Source organism: Platalea leucorodia (genome assembly GCF_965183815.1).
Source record: "Platalea leucorodia genome assembly, chromosome: Z".
NCBI lineage: Eukaryota > Metazoa > Chordata > Aves > Pelecaniformes > Threskiornithidae > Platalea > Platalea leucorodia.
The window spans coordinates 33,168,689-33,188,084 of record NC_138858.1 but is presented as its reverse complement, the minus strand read 5'-3'; the positions used below and the strand labels follow the sequence as shown (position 1 = coordinate 33,188,084).

The 19,396-nt window shown below is 37.4% G+C and overlaps 1 protein-coding gene across 1 annotated transcript in view; it reads left to right on the top strand.

The window, feature by feature from the left end:
* Positions 1-2,981: 2,981 nt before the first annotated feature.
* PTPRD (protein tyrosine phosphatase receptor type D) overlaps positions 2,982-19,396 on the top strand; it is a gene marked incomplete at both ends in the record, with an annotated part of 284,855 nt that continues 268,440 nt past the window's right edge. Inside the window, one exon of the mRNA XM_082335622.1 lies at positions 2,982-3,066. Within this exon, the coding sequence (XP_082191748.1) occupies positions 2,982-3,066 (85 nt within the window). The remainder of the gene's footprint in view (positions 3,067-19,396) is intronic.

The window sequence follows — 19,396 nt, the reverse complement described above, 5'->3', positions numbered from 1 at the left end:
TCCCCTTATTAATTATATCAGCGTGGTTTCCTCTCCACTTCCCCCCTTGCTAAAGGAAGCAGTTTATGGTTCAGACACAAATCTTAGTACCCATCACATTTCTGCCATTCACCTTCACACGTCAGCTAGTGTGCTTGCCTGCCAATAGAAAGATAAAGTTTTGTCCACAAGTGAGCTTCATGGAATCATAGAATGCTTTGGGATGGAAGGGACCTTTAAAGGTCATCTAGTCCAACCCCCCTGCAATGGGCAGGGACATCTTCAACTAGATCCGGTTACTCAGAGCCCCATCCAGCCGGTCCTTGAATTTTTCCAAGGATGGGGCATCTACCACCTCTCTGGGCAACCCGTTCCAGTGTTTCACCACCCTCATCGTGAAAATTTTTTTCCTTGTGTTTAGTCTAAATCTACCTTCCTTTAGTTTAAAACCATTACCCCTTGTCCTGTCACAGCAGGCCTTGCTAAAAAGACTATCCCCATCTTTCTTGTAGGCCCCCCCTTAAGTATTGAAAGGCTGCAATAAGGTGTCCCCGCAGCCTTCTTTTCTCCAGGCTGAACAACCCCAGCTCTTTCAGCTTTTCCTCATAGCAGAGGTGTTCCATCCCTCTGATCATTTTTGTGGCCGTCCTCTGGACCCACTCCAACAGATCCAGGTCCTTCCTGTGCTGAGGACCCCAGAGCTGGACACAGTACTCCATGCTGACTGGGCCTGACCACCTGGTTGTCCTGTACATGCCTTGTGATGGCACTCAGGATGATCTGCTCCATAACATTCCCCAGCACCAAGGTCAGGCTGACAGGCCTGTGGTTCCACAGATGCTCTTTCTGGCCCCTCTTGTAGATGGGTGCCACATTTGCTAACCTCTGGTCAACAGAGACCTCCCTGGTTAGCCAGGACTGCTGGTAAATGATGGAAAGTGGCTTGGTGAGCACTTCTACCATCTCCCTCAGTACCCTTGGGTGTATCCCATCCAGCCCCATAGACTTGCACATGTCTAAGTGGTGTGGCAGGTTGCTAACCATTTCCTCTTGGATTATGGGGGTTTCACTGCGCTCCCCATCTCAGCTCAGGGGGCTGTGTACCCCAAGAACAATTGATCTGACTATTAAAGACTGAGGCAAAGAAGGCATTAAGTACCTCAGCCTTCTCCTCATCCTTTGTCACTATGTTTCCCCCCACAACCAGTAAAGGATGGAGATTCTCCTTAGCTCTCCTTTTGTTGCTAATGTATTTGTAGAAACATTTTTTATTTTCTTTTACCGCAGTAGCCAGATTAAGTTCTAGTTGTGCTTTGGCCCTTCTAATTTTCTCCCTGCATAACCTCACAACATCTTTGTAGTCCTCCTGAGTTGCCTGCCCCTTCTTCCAAAGGTGGTAAACTCTCCTTTTTTTCTGAGTTCGAGCCAAAGCTCTCTGTTCAGCCAGGCCGGTTTTCTTTCCCTCCAGCTCATCTTCCTTTGGAGATAGTTCAGGGCTCCCTTGTAACTCCTGTGGCCTAGAAGAAGCAAAATGAAAATCAATTCTTCCTTGAAAGGATATTTCATACATCTCCATCTTTGTGATAGCACTGGAATCATTATGTAGCAGTTGGCTCTGATATGCTTGCACAGACGCAAATTGAGTCCAACAGGAGTGATGTGTCTTGGACTTTTCTGTCATCTGAAATGCTGGCATGAAGATGGTAGCGATGAAAGGGGGGAGTTGGTGCCTTCATCACTTTGCCTATGAAGATTTCATAGGTTTGTATCTTTTATAGCAGTAGCTGATTCAAAAGATAGTTTTACAAAAGAGATTCATAACAGCCGTTCTAACAGCTGCTCACGTCTTTTCTTCCTTGAGTTGATTCTTTGAGCAATCGCACTGTACTGTAAAATGGGCTCTTTATACCACCCACAAATCTGTAAGATCTATCTAGTGGAATAATAATTAGTATAATTTTTCTCTACCCTTTTGGTTTTTATCTTCACTGCATGGAAACAACTCATGCGTGGTAATGAAAAAGATATAGTATCAAACTTGCTAAAGTTTATATGTTGCAGACCCTTTGAAAAGTAAAATTACATTTCAGTGTTATTTTAGTGACAACATCAGGCTATTTAGGAAATATCTAGTATTTCCTGTGAGAGGGAAAAATATTTTTATATTCCTTAATTTCTGTTATTGCTCAGGTGTGGTAAATTTGGACAAGAATGAGACACTGCTTTTTTAAGTCAGGTACTTGAGCTATAGTGCTCCCAGTGTATCACATTCAATTACGCATTGTAATAAATGAGATTGATTGAATTGGAATCTCAGCCCTTTATTCGATGCTGGATTTCTGTTTTTCTGTTAGGCATAATTCAGATATGTACAGGAAATCACAACAGGAATTTCAGCCTTTGAGAGTTGTTGAACTATGCAATATGCTAGCATTTGATGTCTAGCTTTAAGAACACCTCACAAAGCAGATTTTGCTGTGTTATTACCAGATGCCAGGGCATCAGCTCCCAGTGTGCTGCTTGCAAGTGGACTTTTTACTCTGGATATTGAATCCACTTTGATTCCCTTCCTGCAACTTGAGTATTTCAGTGATGTGTTATACTTCATTAACAAATACAGTTCTTGTGATTCAGAAGGTGCTGTTGAATACAACAAAAGATCCAGGGTTTGACAAATGCTTGATTATGATAGAAAAGGTGCACTGAGAAATATGTCGGAACAGTGCTAACATATACTGTACCTTGAATCTTCTGGTATATGCCAGTAGCCTGAAATGAATCATGTTTCCTTTTCTTTCTCACTTACCCTTTTTCTCTTTTAAAATTATTTTGCCTCAAATGGTGAATGCTTTAGAAAAAAAAACAGAAAATCTCTGCCTTATTCTTCTAACTGTATTTTTTTTTTTATCTGTTCCGCAGGCTCTGAAAATACTTCATCTGGAATTTTAGACCGGACAGACTCGCAGTGGCTTCTAAGCCAGTGAGAACAAGGCTGCCAAAGCATGCTGGTGCCAAGCTGCCGAGTGATGCACGTAGTCAGGCCAATGGTGGTGCTCCTGTGCTTGCTACTCTACAGTGATGCTGAAAGTAAGCTGATTATTCATTTGTGCTTAGGTCTTGGCCATCGTAAACAGTTTTGGTTTCAGCTGGTGGTTACTAAGGGTCTCAGAATGAGTCTCCTTTTGAGTAATTCTTAAAACACTGTGAGGTCCTCTTTAGATCACAGCTAGTATTTGAAAAGGATTATTTATGCAACTCCCTTATTATTTTTCTTCTTAATGCCTGTTTTCTCAAGCAACTAATGGTTCCCACTCAGATGGTGGGGACCATTGCCGCAAAGTTACATAGTCAAAACAAAGACCAGCCTTCCTTACCAGACATTGGTCAAATCCCTTGAAGACATCTGTCATTCTTTGAATATTTCTTTCTTAACTTTGTTTTTTGTTTTTTGTTTTTTTTTTAAAAAAAGACACTGCCCCGCAATTAATATCCAGTCCAATTAAAATTCCAGGCCCTTTGTAATTGCCACAACAGCTGTTCTAATGTATTATTTCCAACAGCTGTCACAGAGTACAGTGTCCAAACAAATCAAGCAGAACTGACAACTTAGAGGATGGCCTAAATGTGTGACAATTCAGTAAAGAAAGGCACCTATGTTTATTTGTACCAAGGGGAAACTGTTGGATTTTGTCAATTAGTTTACCTATTAAAGGGAAGATAATATCTTCTTTTTAATTAGGAAATCATTAGGTCTGCCTTGTTTACATGTGTTCCTTCTCCCAGCTGTCCTGTGGCTTCTTGCAGAAGTAAAGTGCTAATGAGAAAACCCATTTGCTTTCCACCTGTTGACCTGCAGGTTTACTACAAGCTGATGGTGACGTTCTCTACAAGCTGACTGTTAACATTCACTTGATTGAGGGATACTTTCCTATTGAATCTTCCTGACTTTGTGCATCTATATCACCAATCAGTAACTTTGTTCTAGCTCTGACTTTCGAAGACTTCTGTGTTTTTTCATATGGCTGTGTAAAACAAAGGAGCAGTTGAATTTAGTAGGAACACACAAGAATAAAAGCAGTGTCAGTAAGGTTGGATAAATCAGTTCTCAGTAAATGCATATTGAAGACTTCCTTATGCCTCCACTTATCACCTGCACTCCAGGTATACTAAATTACAACAATAAAAGCGATAAAAAATATTTCCACTTCCATGTGTAATACGACTTCCTTCTTTTAGCTCAAAAAAAAAAAAAAAAAAAAAAGACAAAACATACATGTTTGTTGAGTACTGACAGCTGAGATTCTTTGGCCCCTTTCCAGGTAGATAATGACCAGCTGGGATGATTGTGTCTAAGGTGAAGCCAAGGACATTTTAACACTTTAGCCAGCAAATAATTAATTGGGAAGTGGGCCCATATGTTGGATGTTTCTGCAGTTGTAGTATACAACCTACTTTAAAAGTAAATTCTGTGCTTAGCAAACATAGACTTTTAGAATCTGGTATACCTTTTCTGCTTCAGAAGTGGAATGGAATGGAAATGGAATGTCCTGTGGGGAGCAGTGAATGATTTTTTGGTTTTGGTATCCCCAATTGGGTATCAATTTGCAAAATGACAGTCAAACCACAGAAACTCCTTTGTTAGTCCTGTACTCATGAGAGAAAGGTATAGTTTCTGTTACGTTAAAGAGAAGGTTCCGTCTTCTCTGTGGGGAAGAGGGATAGTTTCTTTTGAAGGTTAGCATGGAGTTTATTTCAAAATTGGCTGGTGTCCCAGTACAGTTTTTAAGGGAGTTCTCAGATTTGGTTTTCCAAAACTGCTGTATTCCACTTATGATTCTTTTTTATTTTAAATAACATGAAACAAAATAGAAGTCAGCTATTAGCCTTTGGTGGCTAGGGCTAGGAGGACTTTGTGGTGTTGCTGGAATCTATAGAATGTCACATGCAGAATAAAGGTGGTGAGATGCACAAAAATAATTTTTTGTGGGAGTTACTCTCAGTGGAACCATCCTGGACAATAAGCTGCAGTCTTAAAAGAAACTAAGAAAGAGTAAAAATGGTGTATTAGTAAATATTAATATTAATTAATAGTGGATAAGTAGTGTCTTCAAAGACAGACTCTTAATGATCATTCTTTACAGGACTAGTGTACTATCTTGACTGGAGAACAAAGCAAAGGTCTCTTCAAGATAACAGATTAATAACTTGGGTTTTTTCTATTCCTTTTAGACACTGGTTTATACCATAGTGTTGTATTATGTGATCATTAATAGTTCCGTGTGGTTATGTTAGTAGATAATATGTCAGGAGTGCTGTTAATGTAAGCTGGAAATACCCCACCCTAAATACCACTGATCACCTTTTACACATGGACAAATCAGCTGAGTTTTGTGCTGGGGGAACTCACATAAACTAATGCTTTATGATTTTGTATATTTGTCTTTGTAATTAGTATGGATTACTAGGCAGAGTTACAAGAGTAGAGGGTAGCCAAACAAAGATACATGAGGTTATCTTCTTGGAGGGATTTATAATGTTGCAATATCATCTATGGTTACTATTTAGTATCTATTGCATCTTGTTGTTACTAGCCAATAGGAGAAAGAAAATGACAATTTAAAAATACTTACAAATAAAAATATTAGGAAAATTTTAAAAAAGTTAAAAGATTAGAAAGATTCCACTAAGAAAAAGTTGAGAAATACTGCTAGAATTTTGGAACTAAAATATAATGGAATAATCATTTCAGTAACTATTTTTTTCTTTAAAAGAAACAGAAATGCTTTAAGACAAACTCATTCTTGCTATGTACTAGCCAAGATTTTATCTCAGAGTCTCTGTTAAGACATTCCAGAATAGAGAATAAGCAGACAATTATGCTAAGAAGTGATAGACTACATATCTCTGGTTTTACTGTTTTTGTATTTTCTTAAAGAGAGAGTTGAGCTGAACAATAAAACTTTCTAAAAAGAGAAGTGCACCTGATCCTTTAAAAATACTGTTGACTTGTTTAGAATTTTGAAAGCTCTATTTCTGTTGGTCTTTCCTGGTTTTTTGTTGTTAAGAGTTTTTGCCATGTGGGTAGTGGTACTGTGAAATGCAGGAAGTGAGTGAACTCTTACATGTACTAGGTGAATGTGAAATGATCACTTTAAATAGGCTTTTATCTAATCTGTCTAGCTCTTATTTTATGGGAAAAGGCTTCTCTGTTGACATTACCTTTATGTTCTACTTACTACTAATAAAAGGTGTGACTGAGAAATTGTATGAATGACCACAATTTGTATAAATTAACATAATCCTTTCTTGCAAGGTGAACTTTACAGTTGAAACTGATTTTTCAGCTTCATACATCCGTTCCTGCATTCCTTTTCTTTCCAAGGAATTACAGAAAGTACTGGATTTGAAAGGAGAGAGAAAAATATAATCCAAGATTTCGTTCACTTACACTGACTTGGTTTAAATTTCAACTAAAAGGTTGTGATACCGCTAACAAACCAAAGAGGCTTGTGATAGCTAGATGTCAATGCAATGTCTCCCATATTCTAGTCAGATTTGATGACTTCATTCCCTTTACAATATAGTGCTTAAAACCATACAGTGTATTCCTCTGTCTCTTAATCTGTGAGATTAAAGAGACTATGATTGTCAAGTAATTAATATGCATAGGCTCTTAAGTTGCATAAATATTTATATATGTGTATTAAAATGGTACACATTATATGGTATGAGTGAAATTGTGTGCCATATATGTTTTTATATGGCTCCACATAATATTGCATTAATGCTGTGAGTTGTAAATTAATGTAAAAGAGGAGCTCTTTGAGAGTCACGGTAACATTTTACTCTTACACACTGTACTTTGTTTGTTTGGAAGATATTCTGAATTTCCACAGACATAGTTATTTTACGGGCTGGGTGGGAGATAGCACAGGATCAGTGAGCCTTCTGCATGCAGACACACAGGAATATGTGTTTTCTTGCATGTTTAGCTTTTCTCCTGGATTTCCTGAGGACTTGAAGAAAAGTTCCTGCTGGGCTGGAGTTGATCTGCCTTCCACTCTTGCAGATACTACTCCTGTTTGTGTAGCTCTTTGTAAAAGGGTCCCAGACCCTACTGTTGTCCAGGGCTCTTCTTGAACTTCTTCACAAGCAGTTGGCAGGACTACATTATTTCCTTTTAGTGGGGAGAGGACACAGAAGGTGAGACAAAAGGGACAAAATTTTTGTCTTTTTATTTCTCTGTCACCATGGAAAGGCCATGCCTTCCTTTTTTTTTTTTCATCATTTTTCTGTTGGTAGCCCCAAAGTACTACAGAAGAGAAGAGATATCCTGACATTGCCACTGCATTGTATTCTTTTCAGAGTAATTGCAAATGGATAAGGAACTCATGCTCTTCTGGTCTCATTGTGAAATCACTATGAGTGGGATCCAAGTAGCAAACCTGCTTCATACATTTGAAGAGGTTCCCAGCAGTAGTCCTTAGTACTTCTTTTCTGTTTACATACTACCTTCATAACTGAGGGGGGGAATGAGACATCTTTGTTTCTCTCCATCATTGTGAAAGACCCCAAACTGAAATGTGTTGGCATGGCCTGATAAACTCTCCTGTGTCCACGTTTCAAAAGGATACAGGATGGAAAGGCCAAAAAAACCTTCCCTGGTGGACTGGATGAGTGCACCATGCCCCTTTTGTGTGCAACCAAGATTTGATTCTTACTGTTAATCCAGAAACTAAGCTTATGCTTGACTGAGCAAAGTAAGCAAAATTTAAAGGTGGCAAAATTACCTTTGCTCTTTTACCTTTTATTGTTAGTAAAATGAAGTGTTACCCTTTGCTCTTTTACCTTTTATTGTCAGTAAAATGAAGTGTTACTTGTAAGTATAAGAAGTGAAAAATCTTGAGGAATATGATTTTTTTTTTGTTGCCTCCATTAATGTTTGGTATTTGTAGCTTCTAAGCACACTGTGAGAGGATGCTACAGAATTCGCTGAAGAAAGATGGTGTTCATTTAGCCTTCTTGTTTGTAGAAGGTTAATCTGCTAGTTCACAGTATTTATCATTGGCTGCCTTGTTCTCAGTGGCGTAGGTGGCAACTGTGGTAAGGCAATACTTCTCCACATCTACTGAGAAATTAGTAGTATCACATTGTTTATCATAAGGAAAGTACTATTTTTTCCATGTTTCCTAAATGAACTGGCAGAATAGTAACTACCTAGAAGCTTTCTGCAGGTTCACCTCTTTGATGACAGGAAGCATACATGTTTCAGAGACTCTTACGTAACAGATTTCAAACTACAGAATATGGTATACTATTATCTCTTTCTGACCTCTGTAATGATGAGGTGTCAGGTTAATCACTGAGCTCAAAGAGATATATAAAACATAAAATGCTTTTAAAATGGTTGTTCCTGGTCTTTCCTAGTATCCTAGTTTTTGAAATTCAAGAGTTTAATTTGTATTAATAGAATCAAATAATTTTCTGCAGATATTCTGCATCCTGCTTTTTAATAATTAAAACAATTCTCACAGCACACATCCTGTTCCTTCTCCACCCCGAGAAAGGCCTGGTCACTACCGTTTCCAAATTCTCTGCTGCATTCCAGTCATTTGGTCTGTTTAATTCTTTTCATTCATTCTTGGCCACATAGCTTCTGCTCTCACATTTTTCATTTGCTGCTTCTTTTGAGATGCTGTTTTAGAAGAGAAGCCACAATTCTTTCTTCATTCAGTAGAAGTGGTTGCAGCTGACTGTAAAAAGGCAAACAGAAATACTAACCATAAACAATACATTTATTGTATATTGCTTCCATTCCCAATTGTTTGAAATGTGAATAATGCTTAGTTTGCTCTGGCTCCTGATGCATATGTGTCAGTTAGCATCATGGTGTCTAATAGAAAAGTCTTCATAATCTTCTCTAGACCAGGATCAGGAAGGGCTAAAACTTAGTGCTGACAGGACAGTGATTACTTTTAAGAAATGTTGGGGTGATTGAGACAAGTTCTTGTTTAAATAGTATCCAAAGACAGTAGTTTAGTATTGGTGAAATACAAACATAAGGTGGCTATTTTTCCTCTATTTTTTTTTCTTGTTCCATTTGGTTCCTTCATTTTGTTTTTTAAAGAGCACCTGTTTTTTTCCCTGCTAATACCATTGTGCCCCTTTAATTTTTTTTATGTTCTTTGACAAGCTGTAACACATTCATGCAGTCCACATTGAAATTCTTATTTCTAAGCACTTGTCTACAACACTAGACTAATGTAAATAGATCTTCTGAAGTAATTATCTTACAGAAAGTAATTATCTTGTAGTAAGTCTTGCAACTGGACATACATGGTTTACACTGAAAAAAAAAAAAGAAAACTATTCCAGAATATCTTCATAAACCCTATATTCAGGCAATACCAACATGGAAATAATTTGCTTTTTTGTATGTGTGCCTTTGGTAACTAGGACTAAACCTCTGTCATGTTAGATTTAGATTGAAACTCTGACATCTTTAAAGAGATTATTTCAGTTACTGCTTTCAATTATGGGCAGTAGCAAGAACTGTGAAATCCAAAGATAAAATCTTCCTGTACTTTATTGGTAATTTTTTCAGTATCATTTCTCTTTATATCTTAGTGCTGATAGCATCTGTTTGGCATAACATATAGCCTTTTGTTTACATTGGTATTTCTTGTAATAATGGTGATGTATGCAAGAGGGTTTAAATATGCCTTTTCCGAGAAAAATAGCTTTCAATTTTGTTTTATATTCTTTTTTCAGGAATTTTTATATGCTCTCTACAGTTCAACCCTAGGACATTTTCCAGTTGATTTTATGAAAATTGGTATATAGAATTACGAGAGTAATTTTATATTGCACTTGTTAAATATCATATTAAAATATGTCAAGTAAATCACCCATCAGTTCTCAAAAGTTTTAATCTTAGAGGACAGTTGGTTATACCAAACCATTCTACATGTATTCATTTTGCTCTGCAGCAAAGTGAAGGCTTTGGAATATATGTGATAGTTGAGATGGAGAATCAGGGGAAGAGAAAACACTATGTGACCATTCCAAACATACTGACTTAGTCACAGAAACTACAGATAATATGGATGTTTGCATAAAGTAGGATTTTTCAAACCTTTATTTTTCAAGTCCTTACATTAAAGCAGATTTAAATAATATAATTCCAAGAGTAGCCATAATTACCACCATATCTGTTTAACTTGCTTTGAATTATCAAGTATTAACAGCAAACTTGAGAGCTGCTTGAGGAATATAGTTTCCCAATTCACATAATTTTTAAGAAGGTGTTTGGGTTATCTCGAAGTCTGCACATAACAAAACATTTCAAAATTTAACATGAACAAAAGATTTCTGTGTATTTTGAAAAGTGTAGATTCAGAATTAAATATAGTTTACCAGGGCTTTGAACTACAGAATACACTGAAGAGCAACTGCAGAATGATTCTCCTGAACATTTTTGTAAGTTTATCTCTTCAGCTTTGAAGATCGCTTCCATGTCTCTTTCGCATTTCTAAATTTATTTTGGCAGTGAGGGTTAATTATGTATGGGCATGTCCAGGAGAGTTCGACCTGGGTCATTTTTTCCTGTAATAATTTCACATATGCTTCAGAAAAATCTATAAAATAACTGTTGAGAACATTGGCAGGTGATGTCTGGATTGGAGAGAGAAATAGTCATTTTGTGTCCTGTTCCAGTGAAACAGCACACATTTTAGCAGCAACAAATGCAAGGCCAAACAGCTAAAAATGAAAAATATGGTCCAGAATAGAGAGTAGTATCTTTAAATGCAATGATTTTGAAAATAAACAAAGTTTTTTGTGAAAAAGTTCCTTGTGTTAAGAGGCAGTAGGGTCTAACATTATCTTTTGATTGAAAAGCAAGGGTAGAATGAATGGAAGTAGAAAGGCAAATTAACCTTACATATATGGGCCTAGTGACACTACTAATGCAGTGCAAATCTAGTCCTGGTTTCTCATTCTAAAAAGTGTGTTGACAAACTAGAGAAAGTGCAGGGAAGACAAAAACATAGATTCAGGACTGGGAAAATGCTTTATCATCTTTGGTAATAAGTTAAGTTTCTTTATAAAAAAGATTACTGAAGGCTTATTTTAGCTTATTTATACGTATTTTTGTGCAGAGAAGATAGAGATTGTAATAGAAAATTTTGCTTAAGTTTGAGGGGAATTTAACAGTAATTCTGAACAACTACATTGTAATTATTGGAACAGACTACTACTACATATCTGAAAAAAAAAAAAAATTATATATATATATATATACTGGGAATAGCTGTTGACACTCTCAAGGGCAGAGAGGCCGTGCAGAGAGATCTGGACAAATGAGAGAGCTGGGCAATCACCAACCGTATGAAGTTTAACAAGGGCAAGTGCCGGATTTTGCACCTGGGACAGGGCAACCCTGGATGTACATCCAGACTGGGGAACGAGAGGCTGGAGAGCAGCCCCACGGAAAGGGATCTGGGGGTTCTGGTCAACAGCAAGTTGAACATGAGCCAACAGTGTGCCCTGGCAGCCAGGAGGGCCAACCGTGTCCTGGGGTGCATCAAGCACTGTATTGCCAGCCGGTTGAGGGAGGTTGATTGTCCCGCTCTACTCTGCACTGGTGTGACCTCACCTTGAGTGCTGTGTGCAGATTTGGGCGCTGCAGTACAAAAAGGATACAAAGCTATGAGAGAGTGCCCAGAGGAGAGCCGCGAAGATGGTAAAGGGTTTAGAGGGGAAGCCGCATGAGGAGTGGCTGAAGTCACTTGGTCTGTTCAGCCTGGAAAAGAGGAGACTGAGGGGAGACCTCATTGCAGTTTCCAGCTTCCTCACGAGGGAAGGAGGAGGGGCAGGTACTGATCTTTTGTCCCTGATGACCAGTGATAGAGCCCGAGGGAATGGGACAAAGATATGCCAGGGGAGGTTTAGGTTGGACATTAGGAAAAGGTTCTTCACCCAGAGGGTAGTGGAGCACTGGAACAGGCTCCCCTGGGGGGCAGTCATGGCGCCAAGCCTAACAACATTTAAGAAGCAATTGGACAATACCCTCAGACATGTGGTGTGATTTTTGGGGTTGTCCTATGTAGGGACAGGAGTTGGACTGGATGATCCTCGTGGGTCCCTTCCAACTCAGGATATTCTATGATTCTGTGATGCTATGAATATTCTCAGGTTAAGATTTGATGCATTTTATAAACACTAAACAGGATGCTAGACCCAGTACAAAAGTGACAAGGAGAATCCATTTGTCTTTCATTAATGTAGAATACAGAGCTAATTTTAAATCTATGAATAATTCTACCTGAGGAAATAAAGGAAAGGAGGAGATTATTGGATATGGTATAAACCTTAGTGCACCCACATCTTGCGTGCTAGAATACAGTCTGACATACATATCTCAAGAAGACACAACTGAGTTAGGTAAGGTGCAGACAACGGCAGCTAAAATGGTCCAGAGGATGGAACAGCTGCCATGTGAGAAGAGACTGAAAAGGCTGAGACTCCTCTGTTTTCAAGAAGAGGTGGCACAGGTGGATGTGGAGATTATGGCTGAGGTCTGCAAAATTACAGGGGCAGAGCATAAAGTGAAAGCAGAACGGATATCCACCCACATCATAATAATAGAACTGTGGTGTTTGAGAAAGTTAATAGAAGATTGATTAAAAACAGATAAGAGGTGGAATTTGCTGCATGTTTTTGTGGAGGCAGACACCTGTAGTTTCAAAGAAGAACTTCAAAAAGTCATGTACAGGGCATTCATAAATTAGTACTAAAAGAGCAAGCAGGAATGCCAGCTTTAATGTCCTTAGGAGTACGAAGTGAATGGACCTCAAAATGTGCCCAGGCTAATGTGCCCAGATAGCACCTTCTCTTGACACTGCTGGAGACATGTTAGCAGGCTACATAGACTTACTGTGACCCAATAAAGCATTTGCTGTGGTCTTACATTCAGAAATGCGTATATAGTCAACAAGCATTGTTCACCACTGTTTATTCACCACTGTGCCTTTTCCAGAAAAGCTGATTTGGAGATTGTTGTATCACGCTGTTGATATAATTGAAACCTAGAAGTGAAATGAAAAGCAATGGCAAGCATTTAAGCAAATTCATTTTATAATTCTGGAAAATTACAATACTGCTATTACAGATGGTGGAGCTCACATGTATGCCAGCTGTGTGGCAATATGTGTATATGTTGCTGTGGGGCCCAAGACAGGAGGATTAGAGTTATTTTACAGGATGCTTTCTGATGCTTTACAGTTCACTAGTGAAGTGCATTAGTGGAAAATCCTAGTCACCTTTTTTTTCCTTTTTTTTATAAACCTTCGTCTTCAGACATACTGTTCATATGAAGAAGTGTAACATATCCTCTGACCTTTTTCAATATCTGTGGTCTGATTAAAGTGACTTAAAAGTTGTAGCATCTAAAGATGTGTGTACATTATAAAAAAATAGAGGTAAATTGCAATTCAGAATGATCCTACATCTTAGGCAGATGATGTTGTATTTACTCTTAAGTCCAGCTTTTCAGATCAATTGGATAAGGATTTCGTTAAAAATATGAATGGTATATGGTTCCTTCCAAGTTAAATGTCTCATAAGGAATTAATTTAGATTTTCTTAAAATAATTTGGCAATGCACTAATTAAAGATCAATTTGTTATTAAAGACATTTATTAAAATTTGAAGTACTGTATGAAAAAAAATGTATTTATACTATCCCTTTTACAAACCTCAATAAATGCTTTTAGTCAGTGGCTACTTAATTAATATACACTAGCTGCTTGAAACAACTGCCTTTTTATGATCGACTTTGGTGATAAAAGTTTATCATTTGGCTATTGACTCTTTATATTGCATTCTGATGTTTATGAAGTAAGGTTTTTATCAGTTTCCCATATCAGGAACTGGAGCAATGTACACAATTTTATGAATGTAGATCTAAAATGACAAATGCCATTGGTGTAATCTTGTAAAAGTTGGTCATATCATGAGGGTGTGCCTGCTTGCTTCTATTGTCTGAAGTTTTGCTGAACCTTGTAAATTATAACAAATTATTTTAGAATTTACTAGTGCATAAAAAATGAGCTGCTTCTTACTATGCTATTGAAAAGGTGTTATTCATAACTTTTTAGAAATACCTCCAGTCTAGATAGAAACAAAAACTAAAACTGTTTTTTTTTTATTTTATTTCTACTCATTCTCCCTTTGTTAACGGAACATAATTCTCTTAGATTGATGATTTGCATTCTACTTAGTAGCTCAGTGTTGGTTTTTACTCATGGATTATAGACTTCTAAAATAGTACAGTGAAATGAAATGCTTTGGAGACTCATAAGTATAATGGTGTGGATAATATGAATATGTTAAAAATAGCTTTTAGGTTTACATGAAAAATGTGTGGGATTTTCCCATGGCAGAAAGTCTTTAGAAAAATTTTCTCAGCTCTACACTATTTGACAGTAGCTCAGTACCTACACAGAGCAGAAGTTCGTTTCGTGTCTTGAGAAAATCAGCTGAGTATCTGTTACAATTCATGACTGATCTCAATTTAGATAACTGATAGGTTATGTATACACATTTGAACGACAACTAAAGTCTGCATAAACTTGACCCTTGAATCTTTCTGGAATTTTTTGTGTATCAAGTGTAGGATGGGAGGAGAAAAAAAAAAAAGGAACATTTCTTCTCATAGCTATATAACTTACAGGTATTGCTAAAAACTAATCAATGCATTTTCAATACTATTTCAATTTTCTGCTTCTTTTTCTCTCCTGATTAAATGTGAATATGTGAATGGAGGCTAGAGATGATTTTTAACTAAACTTGGCCATGAATTTGTTTATCTGATTTTGAAATACAGAAGTTGGAATATGTGGATAAAATTTGTAGATTATATTTATATGAAAATATTAGATCTTCCTAGCCAAATTATTCTCAGATCTCCAACTGCAGCAAGATGCCTTGATTTGTCTACCTTTTCAATAGCGAGAAAAACCCTCCTTTTGTCTGGAATGCACCAAATCTTTTCTCTTCAGATGTATAGACCAGTAATTTTGTATGGGTTCCTCTCTAATATCTGCTCTTGTTTGACTGAGAATTTATAAGTGCCTTTGTTAATAAACGTTCATTTCCGATGCTGAGCAGATCTGCCAAGTCTTTATCATCTGATTTTTTTTGTGGTTTTTTTTTTTTTTTTTTTTTCTTATGTATGAGTGTATGGCTCAGTGTCTTATTCTTCCCTGCAAAATACACTATAACCTTGGGGGAAAGATGCTCTACTCTCAGAGCCTGAAGATCAAGGGTTTGGATCTCTTTGATGTTAATAGATCTGTCATGTTTTTCCATTTTACAAAGAAAGCATTTTGAAGGATCAGTGAGAATAAAATAGGGATCTCTAATGTAAGACGACCAAATCTAAACCTCTCAGTTTTTAGATTTTATGTCAAATCTGTGGCCTTTACAATCTTCCTCATATCAACAAGACAATTTTTCTAATTACATACTATTCTTTTCTTATTCGGTTTATTACTATTTACTTCTTAGCTGATGAACAGAATGTAAAACTGCAACTGCAAATCATCAGAACTGTTCTGCTTGAGCTATAGATATCTTAAAACAGAAAAGTCTGCTGTCTAGTGCATAGATCAATCTCAAAAATGACATTTGTTAGGCATCTGACTGTAGGCAAGAGAAGGGTCTATACTGAGACTGTCAGATTCAAAGGAAGAGGGTTTCTTTTCTTAATTGTTTTCACAAGTGTTACCCCGGTACCCTATCCAAAGCTAACTGTTAAGAGGTAGATTAATAATCCTTATTTGTAGTTCTTTACCTTAACCAGTATATTTGGACATTACAGGTAAATTCTGATAGTTTTCAGTTTTTAGATTGAGGAAAAAGAAGTTAGTAAGGTAGACAAGCACTGCTTGCTATTTGGGAGACTACTGCTAGGAAAATTCAGGGCAGGTAATTCACAGTTTCAAGGAAAGGTGGTGTCTTTGACTGTACAGTGGTAATATAGGCACTGAGATCTCAGTGGTATGCAAAAGACTGATCATTTTAGAAGGCTACTGTAAATTGTTTCCAAGAACTGGTTCAGAAAAAATAAGAAGGTAGTATCTCATACCATATGCTGAGTCGTTTATACTCAAATGCTTTGAGATTGAAGTTCTAGAAAGGATCTTAAGTCCCAGCTCTGTGAAAGTATTTCAGTGATGTTAATTTCTGATTACAACACTACTGTTTTATTGAAGATAAGTAAATTATGCTATTACTTTTATTCTGGAGGTGGTTATGTTCCTTTAACACATTTCCTTTCTCTTTAGAATGCACACATGGTCCAGAAAAGACAATTAACATCGTAATGATTTAAAGGTGAATAATAAATGAAATAACAAATACCATTTAACTATAAACAGTATTTTAGGATAATTTAAGTCTCACCACTATAGTATTTATCTCTAAATGCTCCTAATATAAAAGCTTTCAAAAGAACGTGCAAGGTTTCCCTGATAATATGTTCTCCTTTTCTGCCAAAATACCCTAAGTTACACAAAGATAGCAGAGTCTATGGTCTTCTTTTTTGTCACCATCTGAGTACTCATCTCCAAGTTCTGCCTGTCCTTTAGGGCAATGTGTGTACTGCCCCTACACCTGTACTATTGGGTGATTATACCTCTTACAGTCTGTGGCCTAGTTTCCTTCAGGCAAAGCTGGAGTGCTTTGTAATTGGAGATGAAGGCCAGCAGGGGATGTCTTCTGATTTGAGAAGGTGTGCTTTTTGCTGTGAGGAAGTGCTCTTCTGCTGGCCTGGGTGGAATGCAGAGGGATTGCTGTACACCTGCAAATCCCAGCAACAGGCCGTGCCTGAACTTCACCACCCACTGCTTACTCTATGTTCCGTGGTATCAGAGAGTGACCCCGCTTTTCTGCTGCGCTGTGAATTTCCTGTGGGCCTCACCCTGTTAGTTCAGCGATTCAGATTTCCTGTATCCTTCTTTTACGCTTTCTGCTTCTTCCTGTGCATCCCTTTTCCCCTTCAGCTGTCTTTATTCTTTCTCTTGCTAGCTTCTCCACTCCTCTCTTAACATGAAAAGTAAGCACCGGTTTTCATAAATGTCCGTGGAATCTAGTACAGAAATGTTGTCAATTATGCATCACAAAGTAGAAGCAAAGCAGGAGCAGCCATGTGGAAATAATAGACTGAAAAATTCATCAAAGAAATTTTGTCTAAGTTGCAGAAACTCATTAGAGGTCAGTAAAGTAATATATTATAAAGCTTAAGCAGTAGCAGCCTTGCTTTGTTCATTTTCAGATGGACACAGTTTCTCACTTTATTTCTGGTTTTGGATATTTAAAATTGTATTTACTTGACCAGACTATTTCCAAAAATGACAAAGATCCTTTCAGTGGTATCTGTGTTGTATGATCAGACAAGCAGACAGACAAGACTTATTTTCTGCTGATCTTTCAGTACTTCCAATGAACAAAGGGTGAGCTCTCATTAATGACGTAAAAAAAAAGCCAAAAATTTTTTATCTGTCCAGGCTAGACAGACCTTTTCAAAGGGGAGTGTAACTGTGTACAAGAATTTGTTTCACCTCTGTAAAGAATTTGAGGAATCATCATTTTGCTAAAATTTAACATACTTTCCCAACTTACTAGACTATGGGATCTGTAGAATTGCTAGCTCTGGCAAAGTTATTTTTTCCTTCTCTGCATACTTGTGGTTTTTTTTTTTTAATGCAACCCTCATGTTTTATTGATTCTGTTTCATTTTTTCTGAGACTGAAGTAACACAGCCTTTACACTTTAAGTACCTGTAAGAAGAATGTAGTTCTTAGGGTCCTATACTAAAAATAGAAAGTTTGGATAAACTTAATTGATTGTACGCTTGCTGTTGTTCATTATCTTAATTAGTCTAAGTAATTAAATCATTAATTGATTGACACTGATTCCTCGCTAACAAACAGTAAAGCTTAGTGCTTTCCTGCTTGATCCCCTAAGACCTGCCATTTTAGTTCTTCATGCAACTCTTCATTTGTGGTATTTGTGCTGTCAAAAGGCATGAAGTCAGTGCACAGCATTGTATCTCTCCATCATGAACAACACTGGGAGGAGGTTAACCTAACCCATTGGTTGTACTTTTAGACAAACTCCTTCTTGATGTGTGTTGTCTCAGTGAAAAATAAGAGACAATACCAAACTTACTGTAGCTAATTAATGCTGGACAATGAGCCATGTAACGGAGTTCATTGTAGAGACCTGACTGGGTTTTTTTACAATTAATTTCCGTTATTCATGGTTTTGTGTAGGGATTCTTTTGTGGATGTGCATTTCAATAAAAGTGTTCTGGTTCCGGAACAATTAATATTTTGCGTTAGTGGTGCCAGGTTAGACATTCACCTGTCCATATTCAGGATTGTAATACTGAGTCTGTATGTCAAACTCAGTGACCGACAATTTGTTTCTAGTAATTTTGATCAGCTAGTACTGTATCAGCTAATACTGTATCAACTATTACTGATCAAACTACTGTTTAGCCCATACTGATCAGCTAGAACTGAATCAAAATAGTGATCTTTTGAAAACAGCATCATTGACAGTGGCTGATTTCTCAAGCTTATATGACAGAGTTGGTAATTTTATTCCAATCTAGACATCTAGGATATTAGGAAAAATTTCTTCACTGAAAGGGTTGTCAAGCATTGGAACAGGCTGCCCAGGGAAGTCATTGAGTCACCATCCCTGGAAGTATTTAAAAGACGTGTAGATGAGACGCTTAGGGACATGGTTTAGTGGTGGATAGGTTTAGAGTTCGACTCAATGATCTTAAAGGTCTCTTCCAACGTAAATGATTCTACAATTCTATGATTCTGTCCTAGAAACTTCTTGTAAGTAAAGCAATTTATAAGTTTGGAAACTTCTTGCTTAAATTCAAACAACTGATCCATTAATCTATGTGTGAATATTCACAATAACTTTTTTCTGCATTGCCTCAGGGATTTGTTTGGCTATACTTAAGATTAACATTCATCCTTGGGTTCATAAGGGAAGTAAAATGGAAATGGAGATATTCTTATATTTGTTTCCTTAAACAAGATATTTTATCAAAACTGTGCACAAGGTGCTGTTCTGAGGGACCTGGGCAGGATAGAGAAATGGGCTGACAGGAACCTCATGAAGTTCAAGAAAGGGAAGTGGAAGACCCGCACCTGGGGAGGAACAACCCCTTGCATGCTGGTGGCTGACCAGCTGAAAAACAACCTGACAGAAAAGGCCCTGGGGGTCCTGGTGGCCAAAAAGTTGACCATAAACCAGCAATGTGTCCTTGCGGCAAAGAAGGCCAACAGCTTCCTGGGCTGAGGTGATCCTTCTGCACTACTCAGCACTG